This window comes from Sapajus apella, unplaced genomic scaffold, assembly GCF_009761245.1.
Source record: "Sapajus apella isolate SASKATOON/1434 unplaced genomic scaffold, GSC_monkey_1.0 scaffold115, whole genome shotgun sequence".
NCBI lineage: Eukaryota > Metazoa > Chordata > Mammalia > Primates > Cebidae > Sapajus > Sapajus apella.
Window position 1 is genome coordinate 203788 of NW_022437055.1, and position 17870 is coordinate 221657.

At 37.0% G+C, this 17870-nt stretch overlaps 1 protein-coding gene across 6 annotated transcripts in view; it reads right to left on the minus strand.

Moving 5' to 3' along the window:
* Positions 1–17870, minus strand: part of SMARCA1 (SWI/SNF related, matrix associated, actin dependent regulator of chromatin, subfamily a, member 1) — a 79073-nt gene that overhangs the window by 40556 nt on the left and 20647 nt on the right. For 4 of the 6 annotated variants that reach the window (XM_032260159.1, XM_032260158.1, XM_032260155.1 and 1 more), the window contains exons 10-17: positions 14742–14851; positions 12845–13071; positions 11760–11881; positions 8311–8346; positions 7228–7380; positions 5349–5481; positions 4257–4405; positions 2386–2505 (exon numbers count right to left, since the gene is read on the minus strand). In XM_032260159.1, the coding sequence (XP_032116050.1) occupies positions 2386–2505; positions 4257–4405; positions 5349–5481; positions 7228–7380; positions 8311–8346; positions 11760–11881; positions 12845–13071; positions 14742–14851 (1050 nt within the window). The remainder of the gene's footprint in view (positions 1–2385; positions 2506–4256; positions 4406–5348; positions 5482–7227; positions 7381–8310; positions 8347–11759; positions 11882–12844; positions 13072–14741; positions 14852–17870) is intronic. The other 2 variants (XM_032260160.1, XM_032260156.1) reach the window with 1 other exon arrangement.

The window sequence follows — 17870 nt, forward strand, 5'->3', positions numbered from 1 at the left end:
CTTTATGGAACAATTTGAACAACAAAATAAAGATAGAACTAGATTATAACTCAAAACATCCATGAGTACATAGTGATAATAAATAAATAACTGAAGATACAAATAAATTGGGGAAAAGGGGTAGATCTTCCATGCAGAAAAATATCAATTAATAAATATATATAGGTAGAATGAAGAAAATACAAAATTACCATTAGGCAAACACCACAATAATAACTATTGCAGACAAGCTCCACCAGTACATGCTAAGATCAGTGAGTGAAAGTTTGAGAAAAACGTCCCCCAAGGTATTTATCAATTACAGAGGGAAAAATGGCAGGGGATATATTGGAAGGCCTGGGTTCCCAGGCAGAAGCCTGCCACAGGGGTTCTGTCCCCGTGGAGTGACTCTACTAAGGCAATGCTGAGTGGAAATATGAGGTTGGAACTCCTACAGAAAGTCTCCAACAAAAGCACTGCCTAGTGGAGGTGTGGAATTGGGGGTGTTGCAGGGACCCTAGAATTACAGAGCCACCATCATCGAGCATCTCCTATCTGGAAAAGCTGCAGGCACCAGACTCCCAATTCATGAAAGCAGCCACATGGGCTATGCCCAGCAAAGCCCTGGAGGCAGGAGCCCATCTCTCACAGTAGTGTACCCAGGATATGGGACACAGAGTCAAGGGAGATAATTTTGGAGCTTTAAGATCTGATGTCTACTATGCTGGGTTTTGGACTTGGATTACCCCTCTCATTTGGCTGATTTCTCCCTTTCAGAATGGAAATGTCTACCCAATGCCTATACAACCATTGTATCTTAGAAATATATATCTTGTTTTTGGTTTTATAGGCTCACAGGTGTAAGGAACTTATCTTGAGTCTCAGATGAGACTTTGGACTTTTGAGTTGATGGTAGAACAAGCTAAGACTTTTGAGGACCATTGGGAGGGAATGATTGTAATTTGCAATGTGAGAAGGACATGAGATTTGAGAAGCCAGACGCAGAATGCTATAGTTTGGATATGTTTGTCCCCCAAATCTTACGTGGAAATTTGATCCCCAATGTTGGAGCTGGGGCCCAATAGAAAGTGTTGGATCATGGGGGCAGATCCCTCATGAAGCACTTGGTGTAGTCCTCCAGATAATGAGCGAGTTCTCTCACTCTGTTAGTTCCTGACAAAGAAGCCTAGCATTTCCCTTCTCTCTCTGGCACTGTCTCTCTCTCTCTCTCTCTCTGTGTGTGTGTCTCCCGTGTGATCTCTGCACACGCTGGCTCTCCTTTGCCTTCTGCCATCAGTGGAAGCAGGCTGAGGCCCTCAGCAGAAGCAGATGCTGATGCCATGTTTCTCTTATAGCCTGTAGAACCGTGAGCCAAATAAACCTCTTTTCTTTATAAACTACCAAGTCTCAGGTATCCCTTTACAGCAACACAAATGTGCTAAGACAGTAGGCATATCGATTACCCCAACTTGATCATTACACATTGTATATATGTAACAAAATATCACTCTGTATCCCACACATATGTACAATTAATATGTGTCAACTAAAAGGAAAAAAATAATAAAGTCTATTTAAAAAATGCAATGTGGGATACTAGATTAGATCCCCTGGAATCTAACACCAGTTAATTAATTAACCAATGTCCTTTTCCTGGAACAGGAAGGGACATTAGGAGAAAAATTGATGTTAATTTTCTAGTTGTGATTATACTAACATGTAAACTGTTAACATTAGGGGAAGCTGAGTGAAGGATATAAGTTAACACTGTACTATTTTAACTCTGTACTATTTTTACAACTATTCTGTAAGTCTAAGGTAATGTAAAAATAAAAAGTTTTAAAATTCCAGCCTTAATTTCAGTTTAAAAAACAAAATTAATAAACCCCCATTTCTTCAACAGACCACATGTAACCAAATCCTTCTGCCTTTAACTAGATGTTACTAATATTATTATTCATATAGTTAACATTAAGTGCCAGGCATTATTCTAATAACTTTATAAGTATTAACTCATTTATTTCATCATCAGAATCCCTCTATGATGTAACTATCATAACCTCCATTTGATAAGTGAGAAAACTGAGAATACCCAGAGTCACTTAGTGACAAGAGTTGAGATTTCGACTCCAGAATTCATGAAGTCAATCCTACATTGCTTCTCAATAACAAATGTAGTACTACCAGTAGCAGTGGTAGTAGCAGCAGCAGCAAAAATAATGATGATGATGATGACGATAAACCAGTAAAATACATGAAAGGCATACCCTGCATGAGATCTTTAGACCTATATCAAATTTCACTCTATAGCAGGGTATTATAATAGATAAGTGCCAGTGTTAACTTATAATTCTTATGGGGAGAAATGCTCATTTGAGGGCCTAATGGTTGAGGGTAAAAAGTTACCTTCTGTTTTTCTCTATAATCTTCTCCTTCAAACTTGTATAAACTTTGTTCAATGTCCATTCTAAAATTTCTTAGAGAAGACTCTCCCATTTTTTGCAGGCGCTCATTCATCTCTGCAGTCTAAAAATGAATACATTGAAATGAGAAAATTATCACTGAATTACTTGTAAGAGTCTATGGATTCTCTACCTTTTTAATAGTCAGGTTTTGACATGAAATACACAGCCTCCTAATTTACAAGGCATGAATGCAATGCTAACATCAAAGTTGAAGTGTAAATTTTACTTGCCCAAGTATTTCAAATATTTAAATGGTGCTTCCCAGGAACTCTCACTTAGGCTTTCTTTAAAATCTTTCATCAGTGCAGTTGTAGCCACATTATAATTTCTCTTGCATAATTTAAACGGGACAAATAGTTAATGCTAAGACAAAGGCAAAGTTGGACTAAAACAACACATTGCATACTGATATGAAACATATTAACACAAGATTATTCAAAACGCAGGTTATTACCTGAAGTACAAAAATCTTCTGAAAAGCAAATTCAACCAGTTTACAAGATATGTAATTAACATGGTAAAATACACTATGGAGATGAAATCAGCAAAATCCACACTGTGATTAACTCAAAAGGCAAACAACCTAGTTTCTTCACCAAATAAATTACAAGGAATACAATGCATGTCGGGAGCGGGATTCCTATAGAGTTTAAAAGACAGAGATGAAATCTCAATCAATAGCAATTTGTATTCTGACTTGCATTCTTATTTAAAAACAAAAACAAAACTTTTTCAGTATAAATATTTATGAAACAATTGGAAATTTGAATACTAACTGGATATTTGGTATTATTAAAGAATTATTCGGGTTTTCAGGTGAGACAATGTTATACTGATTACCTTTAAAAGAGTCCATCTATTTAACAAATACAAAGTACTATTTACAGCTGAAATATGTCTGAGATTTGCTTCAAAATCATCCAAGAAGGGGAAAAAAGAGCTGGGGATATAAACAGGGCAGGACTAGTTGATGGTTGTTAGAAACTTGGGGGCTCATTATACTATTCTGTCTCCTTTCACTTATGTTTAAAATTATCCACAATTTGTGGAGGGTGGAAGGTGAACTAAACACGAAATTACAATATTCTGAAACAATTTATTATGCTTTAACAAATAGTGATTTAGTATTTCATGAAATGTTTCATAAAAGATTTTCAATTAACCAATGTATCAGTAGATGACTTCTAATCCAGTACAAAAAAAAAGATTATAAAATTATAGTCCGGGTCAAGCATGGTAGCTCATGCCTATAATCTCAGTGCTTTGGGAGGCAGATTTGGGAGGTTCACTTGAGGCCAGAGGTGCAAGATCAGGAACAGCAACACATCAAGGCTCTGCCTCTACAAAAAAAAAGTTAATTAGATGTGTATGTTGGTTACACGCCTGTGGTCCCAGCTAATCAGGAGGCTGAGGTGGGAGATCACTTGAGCCCAAGAGGTGGATGCTACAGTGAGTTATGATTGCACCACTGCACTCCAGCCTGGGTGACAGAGCAAAACCGTCTCTAAAAAAAAAAATGCAGTCCTTATACATGTGATTAAACACAAAATTTACTTAGCTTTTAGATATAGTATTTTCAATAAAGCATTAGGTATAAGATCACTCCGTTTTAAACTCTGGTTCTTACTCTTTCTCACCAAAAACAAAATTTTTAAGCCCTAATCTACCGCGGAAAATAGATCTACAAGTTGTTGGAAAGAATATGAGTTATCTGAAACATATAGATACACATGTACATGCAAATACAAGTTTGCTGAAGTATGTTGATTTTAAAGCAATCCATCATGAAGATAAAATGCTATTTTAACTAACCTTCTTTTCCCCTCTTTCCAGAATAGTTGTAATGTCTTCATCTGTCAACTCACTCTCTTTAGAAGCAAAAACGTGGGTGGCTCCATGCCGTATCATTTGCAACATTTCCTCTTTGGCCAGCTTGTTAGACTGTTGGTCAATGAGTCTTCCTAATGATAAAAATTAAAATTGTATATGCTCAATCAATTATATTCCAAAGAAGGCATAACCATTTTAATCAGACATTACCATGTTTAGCCATACATAAAGCTTTAAAAGAATAAAAAGTTATTGAACATTAAGGTTATTTGTTTAATGAACAACCCTACAAGTTTTTCTTCTACCATACTATCTATTTCAATGTGAATTTCCTTCTGTAAAACTCAGTTAAATCCAGAAGGAAACTGTTTTTCATGTTCAAACTTTGTTTTCAGATCAAACTTCTCTATATGAAAAGGCACCCTCTAATATATGTTTTCAAAAAATTTAAAGTAGCCATTTTATCTGCTAAATAACATCAGGTACTTCAAAAAGTATGCTACTGACATTCAAGAATAAGCTACTGATGTTCAAGTACTCCGTATATTGAATGCCAGGGTTTCAATTCAGAATATTTCAGTTAGCACTTTTTTATGAGGTGGAGTCTTGCTCTGTCACCCTGGCTGGAATGCAGTGGCACGATCTCAGCTCACTATAACCTCCCAGGTTCAAGCAATTCTCCTGTCTCAGCCTCCCAAGTAGCTGGCACTACTGGCACGTGCCAACACGCCCAGCAAATTTTTTGTATTTTTAGTACAGAAGGAATTTTACCATGTTGGCCAGACATCTCAAACTCCTGACCTCAGGTGATCCACCCATCTCGGCCTCCCAAAGTGCTGGGATTACAGGCGTGAGCCACCGCTCCTGGCCTCAATTAGCATTTTTAAATTCTTTCCTTTTACTTTTAGGTGATACATAACAATTGTACAGACTCATGGGATACACAATGATGTTTCCATTTTTCCTCTAAGTTTTCAAATTTTGGACAACTTTTATTAAAAGTAATCTCCTTTGAATGTGCTGAATGCATATGTTTTAGAAAAACCACCTAATTAGATTTCTATGTATAAATACCTTGTTGTATAACAATTGAATCAAGTCTCAGTTTTATCTCCGCTCTTTCTACAATCCTCTCTTCAACAGTGTTGTCAGTGATGAGACGGAATACACGTACTGGCTTCTTCTGACCAATACGATGTGCTCGATCCTAGTAGAAAGAGTCCTAATATAAGATATTCGATATTCTGTATATAATTTATAGAGTATAGCCATCATATTCCATAAAATTCTAAAACTAAAATTAGTTCATCTCTAGATCTGACACTCTGGAAAAGGGCATGATGAATATTGAGAATGTCTAAAGACCACTGGGAACAAAGAAGTCTGTAACTATTACATTGTACCATTAATGGGAAACTTCCAGGACAAAGGGCAAAGCACCTGTAAGATGAAGAAAAGAGGGAGCTGAAAGTTTCTGGGTTGAGTTACTAAGTAACTTTAAGTCACTAAACATAAACATCTTCCAAACTAGCAAGGAATTTTATTAAGTAGTTAGTAAGAGTTGCTATGGTGGCAAAAGTCTGCTTTATCTCATCATCAGGCACTTCTTTCTGCTTACGGAGGGATATGTAGTAAAGAGTTATAAAAATTAATAAGATATTAATATCCTTACTATACAGTAGTCTAGAATTGGTCCTATGGTTTATAGTTGGTACAGGCGACAGGAAGCAAACTTCTAGTGGTATCAAACCATCTAGGGAGAGTATTTTTAAAACACAGAAGCTGCTAGAGCAAACAGGTAAAGAGAGGAAGGTAGTAGAGAAAAAATGTTTTAAGTTTTAAACAGGCCTGTATTAAATATAAAAACACTAGAACCTAGTAACAAAGTTTCAACAGAGCACATTAAAACACAATGTAATACTCTACACATATTTACACTAAACCTGAACCAACAAATCCTGAAAGACTGGATGTGCACCAAGACTTCTAAGGAAATGAAGTGCTATCACTATTAGATTTTCCAGTTCAGTAACACTGTAACTTACTGGGGCTTACTCCTAGTTAGTCATATCAAACAGGCAGTTGAATACCATGGTAATGTAATGATAATTACACCAAAGCATATTGATTTTGGAATGTCCCAGTGGTCAATCCTTTTCAATTATCTATTATAAAAGGAAAGCCTTCTAAGTTATATCTCATTGGCATATGACTTTTCATTGCTCCCAAAAAGACAATTATCCCATACCTATGTATTCAAAATCCTAAGAAGTTATTTTGTACCCTTTTATTTCTAAATTATATTTCTTTATCTGAAAATGTAAGTCACATTGAGAGAAGTTGTAGCTTTAGTTCAATCAACGACACCAAAATATCAAAGGAGTTACCTGTAGTGTTTTGATGAAAGGTCAGAAAAGAGCACCCTAAAAAAAATTTTTTTTCAGTGTAGAATAGCTTTTGGATAGTGTCCTTATTAAGTATCAAGTGTTTTCCTGGAATATATTCCTTTCTTACCTTTTTACCTTCTCTCCCAAATTGCTTTATTATGAAAGTTAAAATCTTACCTCTCCCAATTTCGGTACAAAGGATTTTAATATATTTAGTTGTTACGCAGAATAATAACAACAGACTGTTTTTTAATCCCTTTCATCAAAACAAATTTATGTGTCCTCTTCAATCTTTGGAATGGGAAAAAAATTTCTATTTCATGATAAAAACCAAAATCAACACATAAATGCTATAGTTGGATCTGGGGTGTGTTTGTTGTAGGCTTCCATTTCGTTTGTTTTTGCAATTAGCACAGCAACTGTGTGCTCTAGGATAATCGACTGTAACTTCTACAAAGTCTCTCAAAAATTGTTAACTGTTTTATCATGAATGACCTTGATGCTGTATAAATAGCAATAGTATTCAGAGCTATGATAAATTTCTGACACCATTAAAGATTACTAACCATAGCTTGTAGATCAACCTGTGGGTTCCAGTCTGAATCATAGAGTATAACTACATCAGCACTTGCCAGGTTAATTCCGAGACCTCCAGCCCTGGTACTTAGCATAAAGATGAATTTGCTACTATTGGGAGCATTAAATGCCTCTATTGCTTCCTTAATTTTTAATTGATAAAAGGATAGAAGAAAAAGAGAAAAATAAAATTAGACTATCAGGGTCCTTAAGAAACAAAAACATTTAAAATACATATAGAAAATCTTCACACACTTTCTAATATTCTTTATAAATATACTTTATAATATTCTTCCATCTTCAAAAATATTTAAGTATCTATACATACACTGTACTATGTGAATTTATGTAGAAAGTATATTATGTTAATGAAGTTCCTAATCTTTAAAAGCTTACATCAATAGAGACAAACTTAGAATAATTACATAGTCAAATTTAACTAAGCAAGTAGTAATTCATTTACATTATTTAAAAACAGTGAAAACGTTTTAATTGAGGGAGAGCTGAAATATATCTGGGGGGTGAATTATCAGAAATCTCAACTTCATTCCCATTAGCTTATGAATGATTAGTTTAGAAGATCAACCAACAGAGAAAATGATTTAGAAATGGGAATGAGAGCAACAGATAAAGAGGAAGGTAAGAAGATTTTTATCAGTATGGTAACAAGGAACAAGTCAGTAAGTTATAAAGAAAATCAGGAAGACAATCCAGGGATATTTAGTAAAGAATCTTAAAATTAATATTCTTACTATATAAAGATTTCATACAAATTAATTAGAAAACAAATTCCAGTAGAAAAATGAGCAGGAAAAAAAAACCCAGACAATTCAAAGAACAAATACAAATGGTTAGAAAACAATAATAATGTTCATTCTCACTAGTAATCAAATAAACACAAACTAAAACAACAACATAACATTTTTGAAGATTAAAAAATGATAATACTCAATGTTGACGAGGGGGCGGTGAGACGGGCACTCTCATACATTGCTGCTGGGAGTATAAATGGGTACAACCTTTCTGGAAAGCAATTTGGCAATATGCATCAAGAGCCTTAAAAATGTTCATACCCTTTGACCCCGAAATTCCACTTCTAGGAATTTATCCTATGGAAATAATCAGAGATGTGCACAAAGATTTATGTATAAAAACTTTCACTATCGCATTATCTATAATAGTGAAAAACTGGAAACAACCTAATCAATCAACAATAGGGGGATGAATTGTTTCTAGTACCTCCATAAAATAAAATATTAGCCTAAAATTATTTTTACAGTGATTTTTTATGGACATTAAAAAGTACAATATTATACTGAGCAAAATGTATCAGGATACTAGACTTTATATATAGTATAAGAACTATGATACCAATTACTTGTACGTATTACATATACCTAAAAAGATTGGCCAGAAATACTTGTATTTATTTTCAAAACTTCCTTCAGCAGTCACATATTACTTGCATATTCACAAAGTATGGGCAATCTTTTTTAAACTAAATGGGTGGCATGGTCAAAGTTTTAGGCAGAGAAGGTGACTCGCACCATCACAGTCAGCAGAGCAGGTAAAGGGGGCAGTACAGAAAGCAGCATGGTGTAGTGAGAGGCACCTTGGTGTAGAGGAAATAGCAAAAACTTGGGCATGAATCACGACTTCATCATTGATTACATCTGTGATTCTGGGCAAGTATTTAATCTCTCTGAGACACAGTTTCAAACGGAGAAAATTATACCAATACTTTACCAGGCTGCTGGGAGAATTCAATTGGAACTTTAAGTTGCCTAGCTTATAGTAGTTGCTTGACAAATGTTAGTTCCTTTCCCTACAAAAGTGAGGAGGCCAATTAAGCAGAGGTTACAGGAACTGAGTCAGACGATGACCAGTGGCTTTGTTAGCTGAATTTTGCTGTAGTAACGGAGAAAGGGAAAATCTGAGAGCTGTTGAGAAAGAATTACTTATTCACAGCTGGCACACAGTAAGTAAGGAATCAAACGTGGTCTTCTCCTTCTCATTGGGAAAATTGATGAAATGACGGTGTGGACAACATAATGGGAATGCAGGGCATTTCCAAGAAAAAATGAACAGCTCTGACTTTGCTATATTTAAAGTCGATACATGAAATTCAGAGTCTCTGAGGGGTAACGTTGTTTAGAATTTTTTAAAACCAGAACAATTTTGGACATAAACAGATGAACAGTAGAGAGCTCAGTCAGAAATGCAAATTTGCTATCTCAGGTCAGAAAGCACATACTATAATGCCATGATATTCTCTTCATTCTAGGAAGAAGGATAATCCTGAATGGTACCATAGGGCCTATGTTTAGTGTGGATTCAGAGAAACCAAGCCTCAGAAATAAGTCAGCAAAAGCTCAGTTTGAGTTGCCGTATCAGAGAGTAAAAAAACTATAGGGCAGGGAATAGTGTAAGCTTTGAAATGTCCTCATATGTATAAATGTTATTGCAACTGTTTCGCTATAGAGGTAGCAGTAAAACCTTTAATATGAAAAGGGTCTGGGTGCTTGCTGTGAACACTATGCTATGCTAGAACCAGGCTTCGACAAGGAAGCACACAAGGAATGGAGTGCCCATTGCAGCTATGGAAGGAATAGGATGCGGGCTAAGAGAGAGTCCCTGTGGCCTGAGATGGGGCCCTAAAGGTGTAAGGGAGAAAGCCCTGTGTGTAATTTCACGACATGTGGTACGTACTGCAATATGCCATTTACCACTGTGCTCATACCTATTATATCCACTTATCCTCACAACAACACTGTCAGAGAAAGAAGCCTAGGTATTATCCTTATAATAGAACTAAAGATACTGAGGCTCAGAGAATTAAATGGCTTGCACACACTGCAAAGTGGTGGAGTTGGTGCCAAAACTCAGGTCTTCTGAAACCAAGTTCCGTGCATTTTCCACTATACCATAAAATCATGATCTTTACCCAAAGCATGAGTACAGCAGGTCCTCGAGTAACGTCGTTTCATTATAAAACTGATGAGAAAAAAAAAATCAATTCCTAGCCAGGGCCACAGTCCATATGGGTTTTGCATGAGCTCCCCATGTCAGTTTGAGTTTTCCCCCGTGTCTTCCCACAGCCCAAAGCTGTGCACAAAACGCAAACTGGAACGTCTACACAATTCCAGTATGAGTGTGGTGTGTGTGAGCGTGCCCTGTGATGGAATGGCATTCTGTCCAGGGCTAGTTCCTGCCTGGGGTCCTGAGCTGCCAGGAGAGGCTCCAACCACTGTAATCCTGAACTGGAATAAGAAGGTAAATAATTTTCTTACTTGCATTTATTAATCTTTCTTAAATGTATGTATGGCTCACCTTTATTTCCATGTTTAATATTATAAGTGTTTTCATCTTTATTTGTAAGTTTGGTAATGTCTTTGTGACCAGAAATATGTCATAGGAACTGGGGTCTTGTCTTGTCACACAGTTTGAAATGCAGTGGCACAATCACAGCTCACTGCAGCCTCAAACTCCTGGGCTCAAGCAATCCTCCTGTCTCGGCCTCCCAAGTAGCAGGGACTATAGATGCATGCCACCATGCCTGGCTAATACTTTTTTAAAATTTTTTCTTTCTTCTTCCCAATCCCAAATGTTGGGATTATAGGCATAAACCAACACACCTGGCCAGAACTTAAATCTTGTTTATATCAATTAGCCTAAGATCATACATTGTTTTGCTTGAAGTTGCCGTTTCTAAGAACCTATCAACGACATTAAGTGAGGACTTACTGTACAGACTTAAAACAAAAGCCAAAGACAGAGCTCTGAAGGATCACAGAAAACAGAAGATAAATTAGCAAAGCCTTCCAAGAAAAAGTGCTTTAAAAAGGGTATTAAATGCATTCGACCCATGACATTTGTGAAGGATAATCTAAAGACCTATAAGAATTTCCATGTTTGAGAAAGATACTGCGTACTAAATAAGCTTACTCGCTAAGTGACCCATTCCTACATGCCAACCTTTTAGTGTTCCAAGGTCTAAATTCATGATAAATACCTAGACCTATGCTGTCACATTTAGTTTTTACAAGAGCTCTATAAGAACCAAGATTATTCCCTTTACAAATGGCTATGCTTCATGAGTCTTTAGGGTTGCTTATAAACGGGCAAAATTTCAACCATTAAACTCCACAAATGGCCAAGGTCTGCTATAGCTGGCAAATCAGGAAAAGAAAATGACATAAAATTGGAGATCAGAGAGTAAGGTGAGAAACTGTTAGTAATTTAAAAAGTCAGAGATAGGCATGGTTAGAGAAGATAAGAATGGAGGATGGGATGGTGTAGTGTCCTTTAGATAAGAGATGACGTCTTTGAAGACCTTGAAAAAGATGATTTGTAAAGAGTCAGTGGAATGGAAGCCAAATTGAAGACTGACGCGAGAAAAGAGATGTTAATGAGAAAGTCAATGTACCCACCTAAAGAAAAGGCAAAAGTTCAAAACTACCTAATGTTGATAAACATTGCTTAATTGAACTCTGATTTCTGAAGTCTATTTTCTCTTCCTCACCTCTCTTTCTTCATGAGGGGTTTGTCCATCCAGTCGACAATACTCATAACCACGCCACATGCAATAATCTTCCAAAATGTCCAGCAAGCGAGTCATCTGGCTGAAAATGAGAACCCTTGAACCTAAAACATTTTGCCAAGAAAATGTGAGTTATACAACTTATGTGAAACTAACTTAAAAGCTGCAAAAATGAACATTATATGCAAGATAAATGTAGAGCACATGAATACTTCACTAAACACACACACACACACACACACACACACACACACACACACCCCCTTCAAGAGATGCTATGTATACAATCATGCATTCGTTGAGTTGGCCATTTTTTAAGGTCTTCAAACTCCTCCAGACATATTGCTATGACTTGAAAGAAATTGCCTTTACTTTTTCTTAAGGAGGAATGATGGGTCCACAGACTCTCTCACTGGACTACAGCAATAGGGTCCCAACGAGCCTCCTGTTCCTAGTCTCTCACCCTTAATAGACCCCATACTGCTTCCAAGGTTCTCTTCCGAACATGTAGGAGTGACATACTCTGACTGTCACTCCTCACAGCCAGTTATTCTCTGACCCTCCCTCTGCCTTCAAAATAAAAGTCCTAACTCCTTAAAGCATGGTTTAAAATACCTTTCATAATTTGGCTCCAGCCATCTTTCCAGATTCATCAACTGCCATTCTACCCCAAGTACCATATGCTCTATTCTTTGTTTCACACTTGTTTCACTACCCTGGAAAACCCTTCCCCTTCTTCCCCATGGTTCAGTCCTATGCCTTCTCCAGTGCTCACCTCAAAGGTCACCTCCGTGAAGACTTTCTCAACTCCCAGATTCTCAACATATCATAGCACTTACCACAATGAATTACAACTAGTCCTCCTCACTACACTGTGAGCTTATCCAAGGCAAAGACTGTTGTCTTATTCATCTTTGTACACCCAGCCCATAGGACAATTCCTGGCAAATAGTAAGTACTCAACAATGTCTGCTGAATAAATGAATGAATGAATATGGAAAATTTTATTGATATACAAGTTATTAATATAAATTTATTCCATGCTAATTTAAAAATGTATTACTTACCCTGTTCTTTGAGTTTGGCCAATAGTTTATCCAGAACTACCATTTTACCACTGTTGCTGACAATATGTTCATCAGTGGTGTAAGGTGGACCAGGTTCGGCACCATCAAACAGATACGGATGATTACAACACTTTCGAAGCTGCATCAGAATGTTTAAGAGTCGCATCTTGTCCATCTTGCCAGAAGAGTTTAAAACATCAATATCTTTCATCAGGATTTTTGTATACCTAAAAGTTTAAACTATAATTAATCATCAATTATTAGAAAGTTAATGTCATAAAAAAAAAGTTCCTTTGGCCATCAGATTAGATTCCTGTTTAAAGATAAACAAGATCTGATTTGAGACTAAATCTGATGGGCAAAATCAACAAAGAAATGAAAATTTGAACATTTGAACTTGCATGTTGCTAATAAACCTGTTTCCTCCTGCTTTATCCACGACCAGAAATTGTCATCAGTTGATAATTATTTAGAGAATGATACCTGCTAATTACGCAATAACTATAACACCTCACTGAAAGTTGACATCCACCATTTACTTGTTTGAATGAATAACAATTTCAATTGTTTATACCTGTCTTCACAGGTCATTATTTTCTGATCCTATAAACATTTTTCATTCTCTTTTCTAGAGCTCCACCCCCACAAACAGAGACTTATGTATATATAGATGCCAGATCAATAATATGTAACTATAATAGTGATCAACTTTTACTGAGTGCAAGTGCCAAGTATCATGTCAAGGGCTTTATATGAATTATGCCACTAAATCTTCATAACAACTCTGAATATTTACTAGTATCATCCCCATTTTACAGGTGAAAATTAAGGCAGCTAAGAGATGTTAAACAACTTACTCAGGGTCACCAAAGGGAAAAAACCAAGCTCTGATCTTATATCTGAGTCCAAAGAATATACTCTTAATCTCTACCCTATACTGGCTTGTGTAGTAAAGAAATCATATATTTTATGCATGATCTAATTTTATTTATATACATAACATTTTGCTCCTATTAGCAGCACTATCGCATTATTAATAGTTCTGATTTATGATTCCTTGTAACTTCTCTTGTCAATTTCCTGCTTTAATTGCATTTATCTAACCATTCCAGATGCTATTTTTGTAATATCCACATTGACATATATTTTCATCATCACTATTATTTTGGTTATAACTATTTTCACCAAAGGAAAAAGCAATAATGCTTTTTTTTTTTTTTTTGAAACAAGGTCTCAGTCTGTCATCTACCCTGGAGTGCAGTGGCACAAACATGGCTCACTGCAGCCTTGACCTCCTAGGCTACAGTAAACCTCCTGCCTCAGCCTCCCATGTAGCTAGAAACACAGGTGTGTGCCACAATGCTCAGCTAATTTTTTTTAATTTTTTTGTAGAGATGGGGTCTCACTTTGTTGCCCAGGCTACTCTTGAACTCCTGGGCTCAAGTGATCCTCCTGTCTCAGCCTCCCAAAGTACTGGGATTACGGATGTGAGCCACTGCACCTGGCCAAAGAATGCTTTTAAAGAATGCTTTTCAACTAACAAGTATCCCACTGACATTATCCCCTTTAATCCTAACATCATCCTCATAAGTTAAATATGATTATCCCCATTTTACAGGATGGAAACTTAGGTTATATAACTTGCCCAAGATAACTAGCTATTAAGTGATAATGCATGAAATTCAAACACAGATCTACAGACTCCAAAACCTATACTCTTTTTGAAAGGCTAAATAAAATGCCTATACATTTTCTCTGAGAATACTTGAACTCCTTAACTTACCATTTAAATATAAAATGTAATTTTTGAACTAACGGCATAACTGAACAACTATACAGCTAATTTTTAGTAAATTCTTACACACAAATAAGTTTTAATGGAAATAAAATAGCTCACCATTCTCGTTGCATCTTACTCAGTCCCAAGTAAATCTTTATTTCCTTTTTAGGTGGCAGACTCTTCTCTACATCAGTTTTTATACGACGCAACAAAAATGGTTTTAAAACCTAAAAGGTGATTATTTTTATAAAAGCTTATTATGAAACATTTGAAACATTTAATATGATTAATGGTTTTCATTAACAACATTAATGTGAAATTTACTTCCCACTGCATAGTCTGGCAAACACTACCAACACCAGTTGCCAACCTTCTTGGTCAGGAACCACCAAGTAAGAGTCCATTACAAAATCAGAATAGGGGACCTGAAGTAGGCATTCGTGACTTCATAGTACAAAATGCATGAAAAATTAGGACAACAAGACTACTGGTTACTGAATAAGTACTAAAGACCCCTTTTTTAAGAAGCTGCTGTAATACAATATTTATTTATTTATTTATTTTTATTTTTTTTTATTTTTATTTTTTTTTTTTTTGAGATGGAGTCTTGCCCTGTCGCCTAGGCTGGAGTGCAATGGTGCAATCTCGGCTCACTGCAACCTCCACCTCCTAGGATCTAGTGATTCTCCTTCCTCAGCCTCCTGAGTAGCTGAGATTACAGGCGCACGCCACCACGCTTGGCTAATTTTGTATTTTTAGTAGAGACGGGGTTTCACCATGTTGGCCAGGCTGGTCTCGAACTCCTGATCTCGTGATCCACCGACCTCGGCCTCCCAAAGTGCTGGGATTACAGGCGTGAGCCACTGCACCCGGCCCACAACAAGATTTTAAAACCTGAGAGGAAATCTGAAGTCAGAGTATGGATCAGGGAGGCTTCAAAATGAAATACAAATGCAGGTCATTTCAAAGTACCATTATGTGCCACTTAATGACGGGGATATGTTCTAAGAAATGTGTTGTTGGCCGGGCGCGGTGGCTCAAGCCTGTAATCCCAGCACTTTGGGAGACCGAGGCGGGTGGATCACAAGGTCAAGAGATCGAGACCATCCTGGTCAACATAGTGAAACCCCATCTCTACTAAAAATACAAAAAATTAGCTGGGCATGGTGGCACGTGCCTGTAATCCCAGCTACTCAGGAGGCTGAGGCAGGAGAATTGCCTGAACCCGGGAGGCGGAGGTTGCGGTGAGCCGAGGTCGCGCCATTGCACTCCAGCCTGGGTTACAAGAGCGAAACTCCCTCCCAAAGGAAAAAAAAAAAAAAAAAAAAAGAAATGTGTTGTTAAAGTGATTTCATCATTGTGCTAAGATCATAGAGTGTTCTTACACATACCTATATGGTATATGTATTTATTTGTTTTATCACATAGAAAACCAAGTGTCCCAGCAGCATTACTCACTATCAATCATTTCCCCTACTTCATCTGCAATGCCAGTATCAAATGCCATATAGCAGGTCTCTATATATGTTCCATTATAATCTGATGGGACCACCATCGTCTATGTGGTCCACTGTTGACCATAACGTTGTTATGCCAGTGCATGACTGTAGTTAAATATATAAATGAGGAGAAAATATTCAATGTGAAGGAAAATATAAATGATTGGGGAAAAAAAAGATAAAACAATCAGTATAAACCTGTAAGACAGATTCTATCACAAGAAAATAATAGTATACAACATATAGAGTACCTACCTACAATGTGCCAGACACTATACTACGAACTTTACATGTATTATTTAATCCTTACAATAAATCTGAAGGAAATGTTTTCATTTCTATTTTAGTAAGGTCATCAAAGGAACTTTACTAGCAAGTGTTAGATGTGGAATTCAAACCCAGATCAGGATAATTCTAAAATCAGCTCAGTCCTGACTAGCTGTTGTGAGCCTGGCAAAAAAATTTTCCAAGCCTATTTTCTCATCGGTTCATCCAAAAAATATATATATGTGTATATGCCAAACTTTTTTTTTGGAGACAGAGTCTCACTCTGTCACCCAGGCTGGAGTGCAGTGGCACGATCTCAGCTCACTGCAACCTCCGCCTCCTGGGTTCAAGTTATTCCCCTGCCTCAGCCTCCCGAGTAGCTGGGACTGCAGGCACACGCCACCACACCCAGCTAATTTTTCGTATTTTAGTAGAGACGGGGTTTCACCATGTTGCCCAGGCTGGTCTCAAACTCCTGAGCTCAGGCAATCCACCCGCCTCAGCCTCCCAAAGTGCTAGGATTACAGGTATGAGTCACCATGCCCGACCCACCGAACATTTTTAAATGGGGATAATGATACCTATTTCTAAGTCTGCTGTGGAAATATGTGGTAGTACATATGTAGAACTTAAACATACAGCAGACACTCAATAAACTGTAGCTATTATTATTAGAGATCTATGGGAAGTAAGGAAAGGGGAAGGGTAAAAGAAGACTTCTGGTTTCTGGTGTAAGCCTCAAAGTTTTTCTAAAAGATATCCTTAAGGGGTTAAACTGCCTGTGAGATACTTAAGCAGAAAGACTCTGAAGACAATGGGATATGAAAGGATAGTGCTTAGGAGAGGGATACAAAGAGGTCATTTCAGGCGGTATCAGTATTTAGGTGGTAGGCAAAACCACGGGAGTAGATCCCCAGAGACAGCATGTATGAAAGTAAAAGACAAAGCTGTATAAAATGCCAAATTTTATAAGAGACAGACAAAGAAAGAAAAGCCCACAAAAGGGACTGATGGGGTGGACAAAGGGTAAGAGAAAATCCAAAAGAGAACAGTATCCTAGAAACCAAGCAGGGAAGTGTTTCCAGCAGGAGGAGATGGTTGGCAGCTTCCAGCAATAGCCAAGATACTGACCAAAAAGCATACCCTGAATTCAGTAACTGGAAAGTCATTGAAGACACTGTGAGATAAGTTTCAGTTGTATGGAATAGATAGAAGCCAGTGGTCAATGGATCCAAGAGTAAACAGGAGACTAGGTAGTAGAGATGGAGAGGATAAACTACTCTTTCAAGAAGCTTAGCTATTGAGAGAAGAAAACGGAATCACAGCCAGGACACAGTGTTGAGGAAGCACTGTTTTGCATATGCATGAGGTTAGATGGGTACGTGTTTGGGTTTGGAGTTAATAAGGGAGATATCTGAGCATGTTTCCACTTAGGGAAAAGAGCCAACATGGAGGGAGAGGGAGAAAATATAGTCAATTA